At 40.6% G+C, this 20519-nt stretch overlaps 1 protein-coding gene across 6 annotated transcripts; it reads right to left on the bottom strand.

The window, feature by feature from the left end:
- Positions 1-288: 288 nt before the first annotated feature.
- Positions 289-10839, bottom strand: LOC131709376 (zinc finger protein 570-like). Of its 6 annotated transcripts, none has more exons than XM_059011884.1 (3): positions 10723-10839; positions 4875-5097; positions 289-4427 (listed from the first exon to the last, which is right to left on the bottom strand). In XM_059011884.1, exon 3 carries the CDS (start codon positions 4390-4392, stop codon positions 3049-3051), a length of 1344 nt encoding a protein of 447 aa, XP_058867867.1. In that variant the 5' UTR covers positions 4393-4427; positions 4875-5097; positions 10723-10839; the 3' UTR covers positions 289-3048. The 6 variants fall into 6 exon arrangements, with proteins under 6 accessions (XP_058867867.1, XP_058867871.1, XP_058867869.1 ...); XM_059011888.1 differs by having other exon boundaries at positions 4875-5029; XM_059011886.1 differs by lacking the exon at positions 10723-10839 and adding an exon at positions 9288-9715.
- Between the last annotated feature and the right edge of the window lie 9680 nt (positions 10840-20519).

The following is a 20519-nucleotide window of genomic DNA, read 5'->3' as shown; positions in this document are numbered from 1 at the left end:
CACCCCAACCTTAAAATAACTCTCCTAACCCCTCCCCTCCCTCCCTCCACCCCAACCTTAAAATAACTCTCCTAACCCCTCCCCTCCCTCCACCCCAACCTTAAAATAACTCTCCTAACCCCTCTCCTCCCTCTCTCCACCCCAACCTTAAAATAACTCTCCTAACCCCTCCCCTCCCTCCCTCTCTCTACCCCAACCTTAAAATAACTCTCCTAACCCCTCCCCTCCCTCCCTCTCTCTACCCCAACCTTAAAATAACTCTCCTGAAATAATCAGAATGGACCATGCTTCTAGTGAATATAAAGGAATAGTTTTATTATAAATAAAACTGATTAAAGGAGAAATTAAAGGTGCAACAACTAAACTAAAGTAATACAGAAAGGAAGAATTAACTAAACCAAACAGCACAGAAAAGAAAATTTAAACACTCCACTCCCAATAGTTGATTAGTGATTCAAAGCAATCTATGGGCTATTTAAGACAAAGGTTAGTCTTAACAGGGGTATTGTTAGTAACACAAATATTTACTTTTGTTAATATTTTATAATCAAAGCATTGTTAAATTAGTCTCATACACATGTTTTGGTTCAGGAGGCAATTTTCACTCTTGCAAGATAAAGACGCTCCTTGCGTCCAGACACCATATCGAGAATTATGTATTATCAAGACAGCTAAATTTGGATTCTAACTTAAACGCAGAATGATATTTGCCTTGTAATACCCACATCAATGTGTATAAATCACACACAATTACTATACTGTTCATTAAAAAAAAGCATGAATTGAAAGCAATAATGCTTTTCTTACATTCTACCTCAAACCAAAATATTAATTTTACTTTAAAGTTGGCGTATTCTCAAGTTCATAACAGGATAAAACACTATACTTAACAGATTTTTGCTCCTTCAGCTGATCCATGTCTTCAACAAAACAGGCATTCAAAAGCGCTCCTGTAGACGAAGGGAAAGTTCAGATTCCGGTTTCTGTTTTCCTCACGTTTCGTCTCCACTTCAGGGTACGAAACAAAATGTTTTTGCAAACACAAGAGTCATTAATTATTGAGGTATTCCACTGAAACAGCAATTCCTCCACAAGATGTGCGCTCTTCATCCGGTTACGTCTGAGATATTCCAGCGCAAACTCCGGCACTGCTAGCTCAACAGACTGAATGTATTTCAATCTCTGTCGACTTCAAATGTTCATCCAACTCTTTCTCCGTTGATCGCAGGGCTAAGTTAGTGATTTGATTACAAGTACTTTTAGGATTTTAGATGTCTTACACAGCAGACTCCCACACCAAGTCAAACACTAGAGTATTTATCTCGTATCAGATTTTTTGAAAACGGTATCTCTGTTCAAGCCAGTCACAGGCTGGTCTTCAGATTGTCAAAGTTCAGAGACCTGTTTATGTGTCAAAAGCCTTGGGTTTCGTGTCGGGAGTACTGTTTGAAAGTTGAGCTGCTTCTTTTGTAATCCTCTATTCACCCTTGTGATTGGATAGTCTGGTTATTTTGGGCTGTGCCCAAGTCCACGTGGGATGTTTCCCATTGGTTATTGTCGTTCCGAGATGGCCCAGTGTTCTCAATTGGTCCGCTGTTTCGACTATGTCAGGTGGATTTAAGAGGTGTCCTGTCCTCTCTCAGTGGTGTCAAGACATTCAAAACCGTCTGTTTTTACCTTTTGAAAGACACTGTTGGTACCACAGGATTTATTCAGCGCTGGTAAAGATAAACCACTTGTCCAGTATTTAGTTTGTATATTTCAATTCTGTTAATTTTATAAACTGTTAATTTTTGACAAAGTGTTAAGTGAATACAGGTGAGTGCAGTGCAGAGCTGATTCAAAACAGACAGACAATGATTTCCAGGTGCAAGGGTGTTTACTGATTTAATTAACAATGTCCAGAGCCTTGTGGCAAACACCTGTAAATAATAATGTTGGAGTGATACAGTGGTGTGTATCACTTGGTATTTGTATTCCCCGGGTTTGACCCGTAACCAAAAGTCCAGTTTTACACACCAACACTAAACACAAAACACAAACACAGTTCTTAGTGACAGTGAATACGTGCAAGTGGTGTGATACAGTTCTCTGTGAAATGCAGGGGTGAAAGTGATGACCGGGTTTATGCTGGCTTCTGCTACAGCTCCGGATTGTGCAACTTGTAGTCTATTAAAAAAGTTAGACAGTTAACAAAACACTAACACACACAAGACAAAACTCACGGTTCACGATACAGCACACAGACTCCTTGTAGGTTTTCAACACTAACCATTTACCAAGGAACAGATCACGTCAGCTATGACCCCTATTTATATCCTCGCTCATGACCCCTAGGTTAACGAGCGCATCCGCTCCTCCAATCCTCAGATGCCACACCGTTTACCGTCTGGGTCATTGAGTTTGGATATCGTAGCTGCGCCCCTTTCCTAAATGACCAACTTCCACCTGCCCTACGGAATAAATTGTCGTGCCATTTAGTTAAGGGTACTCTGTTCCCGTTACACAGTGCCCTCACAGGTCGAGAGGGAGATCTAACACCAAGCACCATTCGATCTGTCACAGTCATTCATAACGCTGAACTAAGGAAAAAATGATAGATTTACCCCACTTGTTTTTTTTCTTTAGTACTGTGCTTTCAAAACTTGACATGACAAATGGTGACAAACTGGATCCAGTTCTCGCAAATCCGCTTCATGATTTTTTCTTTTAAACACTTCTCTGTTTCTGCCATCAAGCTGTTTTACGACTTTTAAATCCTTAATAAATGTGATGTCTCCTCAGACCACAAGTAGCTGCGTTTTCTCGGATGTGCTGTCATGTTTACTTGAGTATTTGTTATTGTGCGTGTCTGTTGGGGGTTATGCTTCACAGTCGGAATATGCTGTTTACATGGCTTTATATTCCACTAGTATTCTGCATACTAGTGGACTAGCCTATGCCACCTCAAATATTCCGAATACGCAGAGGTGGAAGATTCCTCTTCATATTCCCAGTACTCGTGGAATATTACTGGCCATGTAAACGCACTGACTTTCATCTGTATTTTCAAAACTGGCATTGATGCTTTTTCACTTGACTGGAGAAAGCAAATATCTCGTCACAATTTGTACAGTGATACGGCTTCTCTCCAGTGTGAATTCGCTGGTGTGCTTTTAAGTTTCCTAACTGATTGAATCTCTTTCCACAGTCAGTACAGTGGTATGACTTCTCTCCAGTGTGAATTCGCTGGTGTGTTTTTAGGTTTCCTGACTCACTGAAACTCTCCCCACAGTGCAGGCAGTGATATGGCCTCTCTCCTGTGTGAATTCGCTGGTGTGTTTTTAGGTTTCCTGATTCTCTGAAACTCTTCCCACATACTGTACAGTAATATGGCTTCTCTCCAGTGTGAATTCGCTGATGTCTGTTTAGTGTTCCAGATTCTCTGAAACTCTCCCCACAGTCAGCGCAGTGATACAGCTTCTCTCCTGTGTGAATTCTTTGGTGTCTGTTTCGTGTTCCAGACTCTCTGAAGCTCTTTCCACATTCGTTACAGTGATATGGCTTCTCTCCAGTGTGAATTTGCTGGTGTGTTTTTAGGCTTCCTAACTGACTGAATCTCTTCCCACAATCAAAACAGTGATACGGCTTTTCTCCAGTGTGAATTTGTTGGTGTCTTTTTAGGTCTCCTAACTGACTGAAGCGCTTACCACATTCACTACATTGATGTGATCTCTTTGGCTTGGACATGTTTTCTGAATCCTTAAACAACAAGTCAATAGACTCCTCTTTAATGTGAACAGATTGCAGTTCAGTCTCTTCTTTAATGTGGACAGGCTCCAGTTCAGTCTCTTCTTTAATGTGGACAGGCTCCAGTTCAGTCTCTTGTTTCATGTGGACAGGCTCCAGTTCAGTCTCTTCTTTAATGTGGACTGGCTCCAGTTCAGTCTCTTGTTTAATGTGGACAGGCTCCAGTTCAGTCTCTTCTTTAATGTGGACAGGCTCCAGTTCAGTCTCTTGTTTCATGTGGACAGGCTCCAGTTCAGTCTCTTCTTTAATGTGGACTGGCTCCAGTTCAGTCTCTTGTTTAATGTGGACAGGCTCCAGTTCAGTCTCTTCTTTAATGTGGACAGGCTCCAGTTCAGTCTCTTGTTTAATGTGGACAGGCTCCAGTTCAGTCTCTTCTTTAATGTGGACAGGCTCCAGTTCAGTCTCTTGTTTCATGTGGACAGGCTCCAGTTCAGTCTCTTCTTTAATGAGGACAGGCTCCAGTTCAGTCTCTTCTTTAATGTGGACAGGCTCCAGTTCAGTCTCTTCTTTAATGTGGACAGGCTCCAGTTCAGTCATGTCCTGTTTAATGCAGATAGGTACCAATTCCAGAACATCCTCCTGTTTAATGTAAACAGACTCCATCTTTGTTCCTTGGCTTTCACCAAGATAAGGCAGTCCTGAAAACAGAAAATGAAATTAAGTATTGCTATATATTCTCTATATCACCTTCTGTATCAAGAAAGCATTTTATGCTTTCAACCAAACAACTCCAAACCGAGGAGGATAAATATTTGTAAATGTCATTGGTGCTTGTGACATGTAATAATGCATTTAATGTAATGAACCTAACTTTGAAATGGGTAGAATTATTCTGTTAACAGAGCCCTAAAACGAACATCTAGAGGTGCATCAGGAATAAAACTGTTAATTGACAACTGTTATAGGCCACAAATCAAACTTGCTTGTGTTACAAACTAAGATCTTACAACACCTTTGACATATTTACTGTTACTAATACATGTGAAACATATATTCACAATAATAAACAAAGCATTCCATACAACTACAATCCTGACGCGGATCAAGCGGATTTAAAAGATGAATAAAAAGAGAGAGAAACTTACTTCAGGTATTGTCAGTGGGATCTGCAGATTTAAACCCCTCTCTCGCAGTTCCAGGCACGAGAACACGCCCCCAACACGTCAGCCCCTCCCTGGGTGTCAGCTACATGCTGTGAACCTCTCTGTTCTCTTCTAGAGGGAGTCGCCACTTTTCTCTGCTGGGAGAGTTGCAGTGAATGTGTCCTTTCTTCTCTTCAGGTGAGAGCCGTTAGCAGCCACTCCACATCTGAAAATGTGTTGAAATGTTAGTTTAGTTCAAGGAGAACAGGGGTGTTTTTATAATTCATATATTATTCATTTCGGTTCACTTACACAGATGTATACAGTACTATGAGATCACAAGAACACAGTTTAAGCTACTGTGAAAGAAGCCATTCAAGAGGAGGGGACAATTCCATCCCCCACGTGACCAAGGAAGTGCAACACTGTCTGAAAGCAAGGCTTGTAAACCCATATTTATTCTAACCTCGTGTAGTACCAGATATCCTGCATCGAAATAAAAATATGAGGTTACTATAAAAACACATTTTTCACGTAGCAATATTAAAAACCACTTTGGAATGTAGGTCTCCCTTTGTGTTTTAATTTATAACAGCAGAATAAAACTGGTGAAGGCAACAAAGATACACTTCATTAAAATTATATTTCTATAACGTATTAAGAAGGATAGAAAGATTAGTTTACACACAAACGTGGCTTTTCATTTAAATATTCTGGATTTTATATTTAATTCACATGCAGTCCACCAATCCAGTTTATTCTTGCACATTAATAACACGGCTATTAGATTTCTGTGCTGTTGTTTTATTTTGTAAATTACAAACTCACATAACAGTATTATATATCAGTGGGTATTGTCATTTAAATACTTATGTAGGCTGTTTTTGGACATAACTGGACCCACACGTTAAGGTGGGCAGTAGTCTAGTTAGACTTCTATTCAAATTATGCTCAGCACAATTGCAGTAAAATAAAAACATTAGGTACATTGAAACTAAACTGGGTCGATATAATGTTATTTTTCAGAGAGAGAGAGAGGAGAGAGAATTAAAAATAAGCAAACAGCTCATATCCAAGGAGAATCATTAACAGGATACTCATGAGCTCTGTATCCGAGGAGAATCGGTAACTAATAGGATACTCATCAGCTCTGTATCCAAGGAGAATCAGTAAGTAACAGGATACTCATCAGCTCTGTATCCAAGGAGAATCAGTAAGTAACAGGATACTCATCAGCTCTGTATCCGAGGAGAATCAATAACTAATAGGATACTCATCAGCTCTGTATCCAAGGAGAATCAGTAAGTAACAGGATACTCGTCAGCTCTGTATCCAAGGAGAATCAGTAACTAACAGGATACTCATCAGCTCTATCCAATGAGAATCAGTAACTAACAGGATACTCATCAGCTCTGTATCCGAGGAGAATCAATAACTAATAGGATACTCATCAGCTCTGTATCCAAGGAGAATCAGTAAGTAACAGGATACTCGTCAGCTCTGTATCCAAGGAGAATCAGTAACTAACAGGATACTCATCAGCTCTGTATCCGAGGAGAACCGGTAACTAACAGGATACTCATCAGCTCTGTATCCAAGGAGAATCAGTAACTAACAGGATACTCATCAGCTCTGTATCCGAGGAGAATCAGTAACTAACAGGATCCTCATCAGCTCTGTATCCAAGGAGAATCGGTAACTAACAGGATACTCATCAGCTCTGTATCCGAGGAGAATCAGTAACTAACAGGAAACCCATCAGCTCTATCCAATGAGAATCAGTAACTAACAGGATACTCATCAGCTCTGTATCCAAGGAGAATCAGTAAGTAACAGGATACTCATCAGCTCTGTATCCGAGGAGAACCGGTAACTAACAGGATACTCATCAGCTCTGTATCCAAGGAGAATCGGTAACTAACAGGATACTCATCAGCTCTGTATCCGAGGAGAATCAGTAACTAACAGGATACTCATCAGCTCTGTATCCAAGGAGAATCAGTAAGTAACAGGATACTCGTCAGCTCTGTATCCAAGGAGAATCAGTAACTAACAGGATACTCATCAGCTCTGTATCCAAGGAGAATCAGTAACTAACAGGATACTCATCAGCTCTGTATCCAAGGAGAATCAGTAACTAACAGGATACTCATCAGCTCTGTATCCAAGGAGAATCAGTAACTAACAGGATACTCATCAGCTCTGTATCCAAGGAAAAAATCAGTAACAGGATACTCATCAGCTCTGTATCCAAGGAGAATCAGTAACTAACAGGATACTCATCAGCTCTGTATCCGAGGAGAATCAGTAACTAACAGGATACTCATCAGCTCTGTATCCAAGGAGAATCAGTAACTAACAGGATACTCATCAGCTCTGTTTCCAAGTAGAATCAGTAACTAACAGGATACTCATCAGCTCTGTTTCCAAGGAGAATCAGTAACTAACAGGACACTCATCAGCTCTGTATCCGAAGAGAATCAGTAACTAACAGGATACTCATCAGCTCTGTATCCGAGGAAAATCAGTAACTAACAGGATACTCATCAGCTCTGTATCCAAGGAGAATCAGTAACTAACAGGATACTCATCAGCTCTGTATCCAAGGAAAAATCAGTAACTAACAGGATACTCATCAGCTCTGTATCCAAGGAAAAATCAGTAACTAACAGGATACTCATCAGCTCTGTATCCAATGAGAATCAGTAACTAACAGGATACTCATCAGCTCTGTATCCAAGGAGAATCAGTAACTAACAGGATACTCATCAGCTCTGTATCCAAGGAGAATCAGTAACTAACAGGATACTCATCAGCTCTGTATCCAAGGAAAAAATCAGTAACAGGATACTCATCAGCTCTGTATCCAAGGAGAATCAGTAACTAACAGGATACTCATCAGCTCTGTATCCGAGGAGAACCGGTAACTAACAGGATACTCATCAGCTCTGTATCCAAGGAGAATCAGTAACTAACAGGATACTCATCAGCTCTGTATCCGAGGAGAATCAGTAACTAACAGGATACTCATCAGCTCTGTATCCAAGGAGAATCGGTAACTAACAGGATACTCATCAGCTCTGTATCCGAGGAGAATCAGTAACTAACAGGATACCCATCAGCTCTGTATCCAAGGAGAATCAGTAACTAACAGGATACTCATCAGCTCTGTATCCAAGGAGAATCAGTAACTAACAGGATACTCATCAGCTCTGTATCCAAGGAGAATCGGTAACTAACAGGATACTCATCAGCTCTGTATCCAAGGAGAATCAGTAACTAACAGGATACTCATCAGCTCTGTATCCGAGGAGAATCAGTAACTAACAGGACACTCATCAGCTCTGTATCCAAGGAGAATCAGTAACTAACAGGATACTCATCAGCTCTGTATCCAAGGAGAATCAGTAACTAACAGGATACTCATCAGCTCTGTATCCGAGGAGAATCAGTAACTAACAGGATACTCATCAGCTCTGTATCCAATGAGAATCAGTAACTAACAGGATACCCATCAGCTCTGTATCCAAGGAGAATCAGTAACTAACAGGATACTCATCAGCTCTGTATCCGAGAATCAGTAACTAACAGGATACTCATCAGCTCTGTATCCAAGGAGAATCAGTAACTAACAGGATACTCATCAGCTCTGTATCCAATGAGAATCGGTAACAGGATACTCATCAGTCACTAGAAATACTCAATGAAGCAAATAATTAATCAACTAAAAACATATTATTTTAATAATCAGCTAATTGTTCAAAGTGCTTCAGTTTGCCAATCACTTTTCTTCGTGATATAAAGATAGAGAGGTATATTTTTGGGTGGCTGTATTGTGAGTGAAACACGGTGGAAACTGAATGAAAAGTTTTTGATAAACGCGGGAATGTCTTTGTTTATTATAATTACGTCACTGTGTGAATGCCGCGGCACGAGACTACAACTGAGAGATATGAATAAAAACAAACGCGCTGACACAGCCACGCCGCTTCACAAATACAACACACACACACACACAAAAACAACGCGCTCCTACCACACTACAACCCGGACCTTTCAAAATAATACAATATAACAGCGCTCTGTAGTTTATAAACACATTGTAGAGCTCCATGCAGACTCTCTCACCTCCTCTCTGCTCTCCCTCAGTGTCTGAACGGGTAAAACAACGCGCTCCTACCACACTACAACCCGGACCTTTCAAAATAATACAATATAACAGCGCTCTGTAGTTTATAAACACATTGTAGAGCTCCATGCAGACTCTCTCACCTCCTCTCTGCTCTCCCTCAGTGTCTGAACGGATAAAACAACGCGCTCCTACCACACTACAACCCGGACCTTTCAAAATAATACAATATAACAGCGCTCTGTAGTTTAAAAACACATTGTAGAGCTCCATGCAGACTCTCTTACCTCCTCTCTGCTCTCCCTCAGTGTCTGAACGGATAAAACAACGCGCTCCTACCACACTACAACCCGGACCTTTCAAAATAATACAATATAACAGCGCTCTGTAGTTTAAAAACACATTGTAGAGCTCCATGCAGACTCTCTCACCTCCTCTCTGCTCTCCCTCAGTGTCTGAACGGATAAAACAACGCGCTCCTACCACACTACAACCCGGACCTTTCAAAATAATACAATATAACAGCGCTCTGTAGTTTATAAACACATTGTAGAGCTCCATGCAGACTCTCTTACCTCCTCTCTGCTCTCCCTCAGTGTCTGAACGGATAAAACAACGCGCTCCTACCACACTACAACCCGGACCTTTCAAAATAATACAATATAACAGCGCTCTGTAGTTTAAAAACACATTGTAGAGCTCCATGCAGACTCTCTTACCTCCTCTCTGCTCTCCCTCAGTGTCTGAACGGATAAAACAACGCGCTCCTACCACACTACAACCCGGACCTTTCAAAATAATACAATATAACAGCGCTCTGTAGTTTAAAAACACATTGTAGAGCTCCATGCAGACTCTCTTACCTCCTCTCTGCTCTCCCTCAGTGTCTGAACGGATAAAACAACGCGCTCCTACCACACTACAACCCGGACCTTTCAAAATAATACAATATAACAGCGCTCTGTAGTTTATAAACACATTGTAGAGCTCCATGCAGACTCTCTTACCTCCTCTCTGCTCTCCCTCAGTGTCTGAACGGATAAAACAACGCGCTCCTACCACACTACAACCCGGACCTTTCAAAATAATACAATATAACAGCGCTCTGTAGTTTATAAACACATTGTAGAGCTCCATGCAGACTCTCTTACCTCCTCTCTGCTCTCCCTCAGTGTCTGAACGGATAAAACAACGCGCTCCTACCACATTACAACCTGGACCTTTCAAAATAATACAATATAACAGCGCTCTGTAGTTTATAAACACATTGTAGAGCTCCATGCAGACTCTCTCACCTCTCTGCTCTCCCTGTGTCTGAACGGATAAAACAACGCGCTCCTACCACACTACAACCCGGACCTTTCAAAATAATACAATATAACAGCGCTCTGTAGTTTATAAACACATTGTAGAGCTCCATGCAGACTCTCTCACCTCCTCTCTGCTCTCCCTCAGTGTCTGAACGGATAAAACAACGCGCTCCTACCACACTACAACCCGGACCTTTCAAAATAATACAATATAACAGCGCTCTGTAGTTTATAAACACATTGTAGAGCTCCATGCAGACTCTCTCACCTCCTCTCTGCTCTCCCTCAGTGTCTGAACGGATAAAACAACGCGCTCCTACCACACTACAACCCGGATCTTTCAAAATAATACAATATAACAGCGCTCTGTAGTTTATAAACACATTGTAGAGCTCCATGCAGACTCTCTCACCTCCTCTCTGCTCTCCCTCAGTGTCTGAACGGGTCTGTCTCCCACAGGACGAGGAATATACCAATCACAAAATACAAACCGATCAGCGCGGTTTGACAATTCATCTAATATGGACCGCAAAGGGAATTGTGATACCGGGGATCTTTTAATAAATGAATAAATGAATAAATAAATAAATGAATATGACTTTTAATTTTAACATCATAATCGAGCTGTTTGTAGCTCTATATTTTTCCCAGTGAATACAATTTGAATTCAGGTAACCCCTCCCCCATGCCGGAGTTGGTATAGTCCTTTCTCTATCAGGCGGCAGCAGCGTCGATGCAGCGAGTTTCACGCAGATATATAATCTGTGTTTCGTGTAATTATATTGATATTTCCCGTCCTCTTCTTCCGAATGAGATGTTCAAACACTAACGCGATACCCCTGATAATGTTTTTAGAAGTGTATCAGGTTAATTCAAGTTGAGCGCCGTTGTCACAAACAGATCCACAATGGCGCAGGCATGCTCGCAGTTTCATAGCTTTCTCTTCGCTAGTCTTGCAGGTTCAGGGCGTGTGAACTTGTTTTTGGTAAATACAGCACAGGGTCGCAGAAAGGTCATTCTTTACGAGTAAACTTCCAGGCAGTAACCTCTGCTATTTCTACCCCATGCTTTTATTTAGTTTCTCTTAAACTGTATTCTTGTCTCCTATTCTTTATCCAGGACAGTATTCCTCCCTGCTGTCCAGCGGCACAGATTTAGAATCTTCCTCAGACTGCGCTGCGAACTAAACCAGGCAACAGAGCCGCGTCCACAGCAGCAGAAGAGTCACCAGCAATGAGACACGCCAAGGAGTGCGCTGCTCTGTGAGACTCGAGGGGACGCGTTATCAAAGCGCTTCCTCCAGGCTTTAATTAACTGCTATTGATTTAAAAAAGGACAAGACATCATGTTAATGTTACAACATGAAAAACTAAACACACTGAGAGTGCTGAAGAGGGCTTGAAATGCAGTGTATTACTCAGCTGTGTGGTTCTAGTTTTGTAAAATGAACAGGTGGTTTACCTCTTTAAAATAAATAGGAGTTAATTAAAGACTGGCGTAAAAGCTTTGGAAAGATGTCCTGAGGTGTCTTATTGTGATTAAAAAGCGTCCCATTCCACAAGAAAAACCTGAGAGGCGTTAGAAAACTAAAGCTCTTTGAATGAAATGCTTTTTATTATATGAATAACTACCCAGTGGAGAGACAGAGGAGGTTAAAAAACCAAATGTATTGAATGAACAATGAAATCAGATCATATATGTCAGAGAGTGAGAGGTTTGTATTAAACAGTCCAGTTACAGTATTTTTAAAATGTTTTAATAGTTTAACTGCTTATGACTGCCCAGATTGGAAACAAAGGTAAATATTCTCATACAATACTCTGCATTTATATTACTGCGCCCAACAGTACTTTCTGTAAAGCTGTATTTGGGTCTGTAGTTGTTGTCCCCGGTCTGTACCAAGTGTATTCATTCAGGAGAAGCAACACGAGTGAAGGTGAATAAGCAGCCTACAGAATGTGTGCATTGCAGAAAGCGTGTATTATTAAAACATGACGAGACTTCTCTCAGGTTTTATTAATAACACCGATATTCTATTTGAGCGGCGTTAGCTTGTAGCCCTTCAAAAGTTACAGCGTTAAATTTGCAATGCTTCAATGTATCCAGTAGGTGGCACCAAAACACTGTTCAGCTTTTACATTGTAGAGTTTAGACTGCATTGGTTGATAATGTTCATTCCTCCTTGAATGAGTTCAGTAAAAAGGGCTGGACCTAGATATTTCAAACAGCATTACTGATATTTTTGTGCTACAATACACACATAAAAACAGTGTGCTCCACAATATAAAGCGTTCTTTAATTCTTAGTGTAAACTGCTGCATAATAAAGTGAATGTACACAAACATTTGTGTTTAGTGTTTAAGTCTTTTAATAATTAGACTATTATGTTTAACCCATTTATCTTTTTAAATGATACCTTCAATCTTCTACTGTGCTACTAATAGTGGTTAGGGCTCTGGACTCTTGACCGGAGGGTTGTGGGTTCAATCCCCAGTGGGGGACACTGCTGTTGTACCCTTGAGCAAGGTACTTTACCTAGATTGCTCCAGTAAAAACCCAACTGTATAAATGGGTAATTGTATGTAAAATAATATGATATCTGTATAATGTGAAATAATGTATAATGTGATATCTTGTAACAATTGTAAGTCACCCTGGATAAGGGCGTCTGCTAAGAAATAAATAATAATAATAATAATAATAATAATAATAATAATGGGAAAATGTAAAATAAATTGATGGCTGATCGAAACAAAATCTTTGTTGTTTTGTGAAACATAATTTCCTCTCATCAAAAAAATGTAACCTAAGAATCTTCCTGTTTCTTTTCTTTGTAAATCACCTCCTCACCCAGTTCATCGCTCTGTGCGTGTAATCTCCATGCCTGCAATGGTAATGACTAGAGTTCAATCACCTCCTCACCCAGTTCATTGCTGTGTGTGTGTAATCTCCATGCCTGCAATGGTAATGACTAGAGTTCAATCACCTCCTCACCCAGTTCATTGCTCTGTGCGTGTAATCTCCATGCCTGCAATGGTAATGACTAGAGTTAAATCACCTCCTCACCCAGTTCATCGCTCTGTGCGTGTAATCTCCATGCCTGCAATGGTAATGACTAGAGTTCAATCACCTCCTCACCCAGTTCATTGCTCTGTGTGTGTAATCTCCATGCCTGCAATGGTAATGACTAGAGTTCAATCACCTCCTCACCCAGTTCATTGCTCTGTGTGTGTAATCTCCATGCCTGCAATGGTAATGACTAGAGTTCAATCACCTCCTCACCCAGTTCATTGCTCTGTGTGTGTAATCTCCATGCCTGCAATGGTAATGACTAGAGTTCAATCACCTCCTCACCCAGTTCATTGCTCTGTGTGTGTAATCTCCATGCCTGCAATGGTAATGACTAGAGTTAAATCACCTCCTCACCCAGTTCATTGCTCTGTGTGTGTAATCTCCATGCCTGCAATGGTAATGACTAGAGTTAAATCACCTCCTCACCCAGTTCATTGCTCTGTGTGTGTAATCTCCATGCCTGCAATGGTAATGACTAGAGTTAAATCACCTCCTCACCCAGTTCATTGCTCTGTGTGTGTAATCTCCATGCCTGCAATGGTAATGACTAGAGTTCAATCACCTCCTCACCCAGTTCATTGCTCTGTGTGTGTAATCTCCATGCCTGCAATGGTAATGACTAGAGTTCAATCACCTCCTCACCCAGTTCATTGCTCTGTGTGTGTAGTCTCCATGCCTGCAATGGTAATGACTAGAGTTCAATCACCTCCTCACCCAGTTCATTGCTCTGTGTGTGTAATCTCCATGCCTGCAATGGTAATGACTATAGATAAATGACCTCCTTACCCAGTTCATTGCTCTGTGTGTGTAATCTCCATGCCTGCGATGGTAATGACTAGAGTTAAATCACCTCCTCACCCAGTTCATCGCTCTGTGTGTGTAATCTCCATGCCTGCAATGGTAATGACTAGAGTTCAATCACCTCCTCACCCAGTTCATTGCTCTGTGTGTGTAGTCTCCATGCCTGCAATGGTAATGACTAGAGTTCAATCACCTCCTCACCCAGTTCATTGCTCTGTGTGTGTAATCTCCATGCCTGCAATGGTAATGACTAGAGTTCAATCACCTCCTCACCCAGTTCATTGCTCTGTGTGTGTAATCTCCATGCCTGCAATGGTAATGACTAGAGTTCAATCACCTCCTCACCCAGTTCATTGCTCTGTGTGTGTAATCTCAATGCCTGCAATGGTAATGACTAGAGTTAAATGACCTCCTCACCCAGTTCATTGCTTTGTGTGTGTAATCTCCATGCCTGCAATGGTAATGACTAGAGTTCAATCACCTCCTCACCCAGTTCATTGTATCCTTGAGCAAGGTACTTTATCTATATTGTTCCAGTAAAAGTCCAACTCATGAATAGGTATTTATATGTAAAAATAATGTGTAAAAAAATAATGTAATTGTGTGTAACAATTGTAAACCACCCTGGTGTCTGCTAAGAAATAAATAATAATATGGCAAAATAAAGACTATCCTAGATAAGTTTGATATTGTGTGATAATAAACTGACTATATACACAGATTCATGTAGAAAGGTAAAGAAGTAGACAAATATGGTGACTTATTTACTTTTGTATTATTATAATAACTTTTGGGGGTTGCAGCACCCCCTAGCGGTCACACACAGGAATATTTATTTATTTATTTATTTATTTATCTATTTATTTTTTTATTTATTTTTTTATTCATTCAGCTACAATTAAACAATGATCTGTTATAAAGCTATGGTATAATTTATTTATTTGTTCATATTTGAAATTCTCAGGGTAACTTGAAGCCGTGTTTCACCTCTAACTATTCTCCTGTTGAATGCAAACCTACAGGTGTGGTGTTCTGTGTGTCTCTGCTCTGGGGGCTCTTGCCACCCCTCCTCAAAAGCTCAGTCTCTGTAGAGCCTCACCCCTCTGAGGGAGACTCCCTGCTGGGACAGAGGGGGACCCCCTGGACAAACAGTCACTTCAATCCAGCCTGAAGCTGCCCCTGCCTCGTGCATCATTGCAGGCAGCCTCCAAAAGAAATGTCACAGACTGGCTGGGCAGTGAGACATGGTTCCAGTGGCAGAGTGGAGGAGCTCACAGGTAAGAACATAAGAACGTTTACAAATGAGAGGAGGCCATTCAGCCCATCTTGCTCGCTTACTTGTTAGTAGCTTATTGATCCCAGAATCTCATCAAGCAGCTTCTTGAAGGATCCCAGGGAGTCAGCTTCAACAACATTACTGGGGAGTTGGTTCCAGACTCCCACAATTCTCTGTGTATAAAAGTGCCTCCTATTTTTTGTGGTTGCTCTTCTTTGCACTCTTTCTCTCCTTTCTGTAGCGAGGTGACCAGAACTGAACGCAATATTCTAGAGGAGGTCTTACTAATGCTTTGTAAAGTTTTAACATTACTTCCCTTGATTTTAATTCAACACTTTTCACTATATACAGTGCCTATAGTAAGTATTCACCCCATTGGACGTTTTCACAGTTTGTTGTGTTACAACCTGAAATCTTGATGTATTTAAATGAGATTTTTTTCCCTTAGATTTACACAATCTACTCAACACTTTCAATGTGTGAAAAAATGGGGGGGGGGGGGGGTGAAAAAACAAATCAATTAAAAATAAAAACCTGAAAAGTCTTCATTAGTTAAGTATTCACCCTGTTTGTATTGGGAATGGGTTTCTTTTGGAATCTATAATAAAAGATGTCTCAATATCTTGCACAGTATCATCCATATTTAGGGCAGCAGTGTGGAGTAGTGGTTAGGGCTTCTGACTCTTGACCGGAGGGTCGTGGGTTCAATCCCAGGTGGGGGACACTGCTGCTGTACCCTTGAGCAAGGTACTTTACCTAGATTGCTCCAATAAAAACCCAACTGTATAAATGGGTAATTGTATGTAAATAAATAAATAAATAAATAAATAAATTATGTGATATCTTGTAACAATTCTAAGTCGCCCTGGATAAGGGCGTCTGCTAATAAATAAATAAATAAAAAATAAATTTGCATGTTGGGTTGGGTTTGACAGTGTGATCTCATTCATGTGCAGGTGTTAATACAGCAGCACCTTCACATCGAACGAGCAGGACACAGAGACAGAGAGCAGCTACTCCACTCACTAGTAATCGGTAAGCACACATCTCAATGATTTTTCAAATGTTCTTTCATTTCTTTATTTTTCTATTGCTCTGAAGGTGGTGGATTGGAGACCAGTCCTCTTTATGTCTCCACAGAGCAGGGATAACACAAGCAGAGGCAATGGGAGCTTATGGAATATTAGTTTGTTTAAAAATAAGCGACTTTGCCAATATTGATATTTAAAGGGATTCTCAAGCACATTAGTTTGATCAGCCTGACTTGTGTTTTCTTTTATAAAACGTGCAGTCTGTAGTCAAGCAGCAGACCTCAGTGTTGTGACTGTATACTGAGGATAGTCTTATTATTGTTTCCATAGTGTAACATGTCCTGGATGTAAGGCTGATAGGTCTGTACCTGCCCAGGTTTGCTGTATCACCCTTCTGAGATATTGTTACCATATTGTTGAGCCTCCTGACAGCCGGGTCACCCCCTCTCCTTATCGACAAATCCTTTGTAAATAATTTTTACTAATCATTTTTGTTTATAAATGTATATAACTCAACACTGGTGATTTTGAAACCCAGGTGAACTGTCTGAATAGTTAAATAATCCCATAATTGGGTTATAACTTAACCATTAAAAAAAGTTCTAAAAATAAATGAATAGTCTACAAGCCCTTCGCTTGTGGATTCTGGATACAAAGAGTTAAAGATTCTGCGATTCACTGCGAATAGAAAAAAAAGAACAAGCAAAAAAGAACAGACTGTTCTGCATTTTCACATTTGAATCAAAGGCACTCCACAGCACACCAGTCCTGTGGCTCGCCTTTGATTCAAATGTGATCTTGCAAAACACTCCAGATATGTCACATGAGTGAAAGCAACCTGTCTGCAAATCAAAACTGGTGTCCTGCCTTTCACCTTGCTGTGGAGGCCTGGGGTCCTAGCGGGGGGAGGGGCTAGGTGCTGCACTGGGTTTATGTTAATGTTAAAAAATACCTTCTTTTAGTATTTCTAAATGTAGCACTATTGAGTGTGTAATAGTTATGGGTGGCTATTGTTAATGCACTAGACTAGCCTGTCACCTTTCTCTGGAGGCCTGGGTTCCAATCTGGATGGCTAGGTGGTGCTGTGGGTTAATGTTAATGCACTAGACTACTCTGTCATCTTTCTCTGGAGGCCTGGGTTCCAATCTGCATGGCTAGGTGGTGCTGTGGGTTAATGTTAATGCACTAGACTAGCCTGTCACCTTCCTCTTGAGGCCTGGGTTCCAATCTGGATGGCTAGGTGGTGCTGTGGGTTAATGTTAATGCACTAGACTAGCCTGTCACCTTCCTCTTGAGGTCTGGGTTCCAATCTGGATGGCTAGGTGGTTCAGGGTATGTGCAGGTAAAGTGTCAGATTTACTGAAGGTATTTTTTTGTTTCAGCAAATTATTTGTAAATACTGATTCCTTATCATTTTATTGATATAGTGTAACACTGGTCATAGTGAAACCTAGGGGACCTGTCTGAATATGTTTTTATACCACTGTGTATTTCCATGGATACATATGTAAAGGTTTTTTTTTTAATTGTTGATAGTTAATTAGTAAATGAAGTCAATGATCAGCAATCAGGTTGTATTGGGAATGGGTTTCTTTGTGAATCTATAATAAAAGATGTCTCGATGTCTTGCACAGTATTGATTTGCATGTTGGTTTGGGTTTGACAGTGTGATCTCATTCATGTGCAGGTGTTAATACAGCAGCACCTTCACATCGAACGAGCAGGACACAGAGACAGAGAGCAGCTACTCCACTCACTAGTAATCGGTAAGCACACATCTCAGTGATTTTTCAAATGTTCTTTCATTTCTTTATTTTTCTATTGCTCTGAAGGTGGTGGATTGGAGACCAGTCCTCTTTATGTCTCCACAGAGCAGGGATAACACAAGCAGAGCCAATGGGAGCTTATAGAATATTAGTTTGTTTGTTTAAAAATAAGCGGCTTAGCCACAATTGATATTTAAAGGGATTCTCAAGCCCATTAGATTGGTCAGTCTTACTGTATTTTCTTTTATAAAACGTGCAGACTGTAGTCCAGCAGCAGACCTCAGTGTTGTGACTTTATACTGAGGATAGTCTTATTATTGTTTCCATAGTGTAACATGTCCTGGATGTAAGGCTGATAGGTCTGTACCTGACCAGGTTTGCTGTATCACCCTTCTGAGATATTGTTACCATATTGATGAGCCTCCTGACAGCCGGGTCACCCCCTGTCCTTATTGACACATCCTTTGTAAATCATTTGTACTTATCATTGTTGTTTATAAATGGATATAACTTAACACTGGCCATTTGGAAACACAGGTGAACTGTTGAATGGTTAAATAATCCCTTAATTGGGTCTATAACTTAAAATCATAAAAAAACGTTTAAAAATAAATCAATAAAGGTTCTGTGATTCACTGCATATAGAAAAAAAAGAACAAGCAAAAAAGAACAGACTGTTTTGCATTATCACATTTGAATCAAAGGCGCTCCACAGCAGACAAGTCCTGTGGCTCGCCTTTGATTCAAATGTGATCATGCAAAACACTCAAGATATGTCACATGAGGGAAAGCAACCTGTCTGCAAATCAATACTGGTGTCCTCCCTTTCACCTTGCTGCGGAGGCCTGGGGTCCTAGCGGGGGGAGGGGCGGGGGGCTAGGTGCTGCACTGGGTTTATGTTAATGTTAAGAAATACTTTCTTTTAGTATTTCTAAATATAGCACTATTGAGTGTGTAATAGTTATGGGTGGCTATTGTTAATGCACTAGACTAGTCTGGCATCTTTCTCTGGAGGCCTGGGTTCCAATCTGGATGGCTAGGTGGTGCTGTGGGTTAATGTTAATGCACTAGACTAGTCTGTCATCTTTCTCTGGAGGCCTGGGTTCCAATCTGGATGGCTAGGTGGTGCTGTGGGTTAATGTTAATGCACTAGACTAGTCTGTCATCTTTCTCTGGAGGCCTGGGTTCCAATCGGGGGGGCTAGGTGGTTCAGGGTATGTGTAGGTAAAGTGTCAGATTTACTAAAGATATTTTTTGTTTCAGCAAATTTGTAAATACTCATTCCTTATCATTTTATTGATATAGTGTAACATTGGTCATATTGAAACCTAGGGGATCTGTCTGAATATGTTTTTTATACCACTGTGTATTTCCATGGATACATATGTAAAGGTTTTTTTTTTAATTGTTGATAGTTAATTAGTTAATTAAGTTAATGATCAGCAATCAGGTTGTATTGGGAATGGGTTTCTTTGTGAATCTATAATAAAAGATGCCTCGATGTCTTGCACAGTATTGATTTGCATGTTGGGTTGGGTTTGACAGTGTGATCTCATTAATGTGCAGGTGTTAATACAGCAGCACCTTCACATCGAACGAGCAGGACACAGAGACAGAGAGCAGCTACTCCACTCACTAGTAATCGGTAAGCACACATCTCAATGATTTTTCAAATGTTCTTTCATTTCTTTATTTTTCTATTCCTCTGAAGGTGGTGGATTGGAGACCAGTCCTCTTTATGTCTCCACAGAGCAGGGATAACACAAGCAGAGGCAATGGGAGCTTATGGAATATTAGTTTGTTTGTTTAAAAATAAGCGGCTTAGCCACAATTGATATTTAAAGGGATTCTCAAGCCCATTAGATTGGTCAGTCTGACTTGTATTTTCTTTTATAAAACGTGCAGACTGTAGTCCAGCAGCAGACCTCAGTGTTGTGACTGTATACTGAGGATAGTCTTATTATTGTTTCCATAGTGTAGCATTTGTACTCCACACTGGTGATTTTGAAACCCATGTGAACTGTCTGTAAGGGATAAACCACGGCACTCGAAACGGAGGATTATTTTACCGATTCAACACTTACCGTGGTTTATCCCATTTTTAAAACATTTCTGTGACGTCAGCCTTTGATCTTTCAGTGGATTATATCTACGAATCGTCTAACTAAAGTGGCAGTGTGGCTTTGAAGAGAAGGGGAGTGCGGGGCAGATGAATTGTTGATAAACGAATCCACACTTTGAGCTACGAATCCACAGAAAACTG

This window comes from Acipenser ruthenus, chromosome 43 (genome assembly GCF_902713425.1).
Source record: "Acipenser ruthenus chromosome 43, fAciRut3.2 maternal haplotype, whole genome shotgun sequence".
NCBI lineage: Eukaryota > Metazoa > Chordata > Actinopteri > Acipenseriformes > Acipenseridae > Acipenser > Acipenser ruthenus.
The sequence above is the reverse complement of the archived record's forward strand: the minus strand, read 5'-3'. Positions and strand labels throughout refer to the sequence as shown.

Excerpts from the sequence above, each read along its gene's own strand:
- LOC131709376 (XM_059011884.1), bottom strand. The coding sequence starts at position 4,392 with ATGGAGTCTGTTTACATTAAACAGGAGGATGTTCTGGAATTGGTACCT.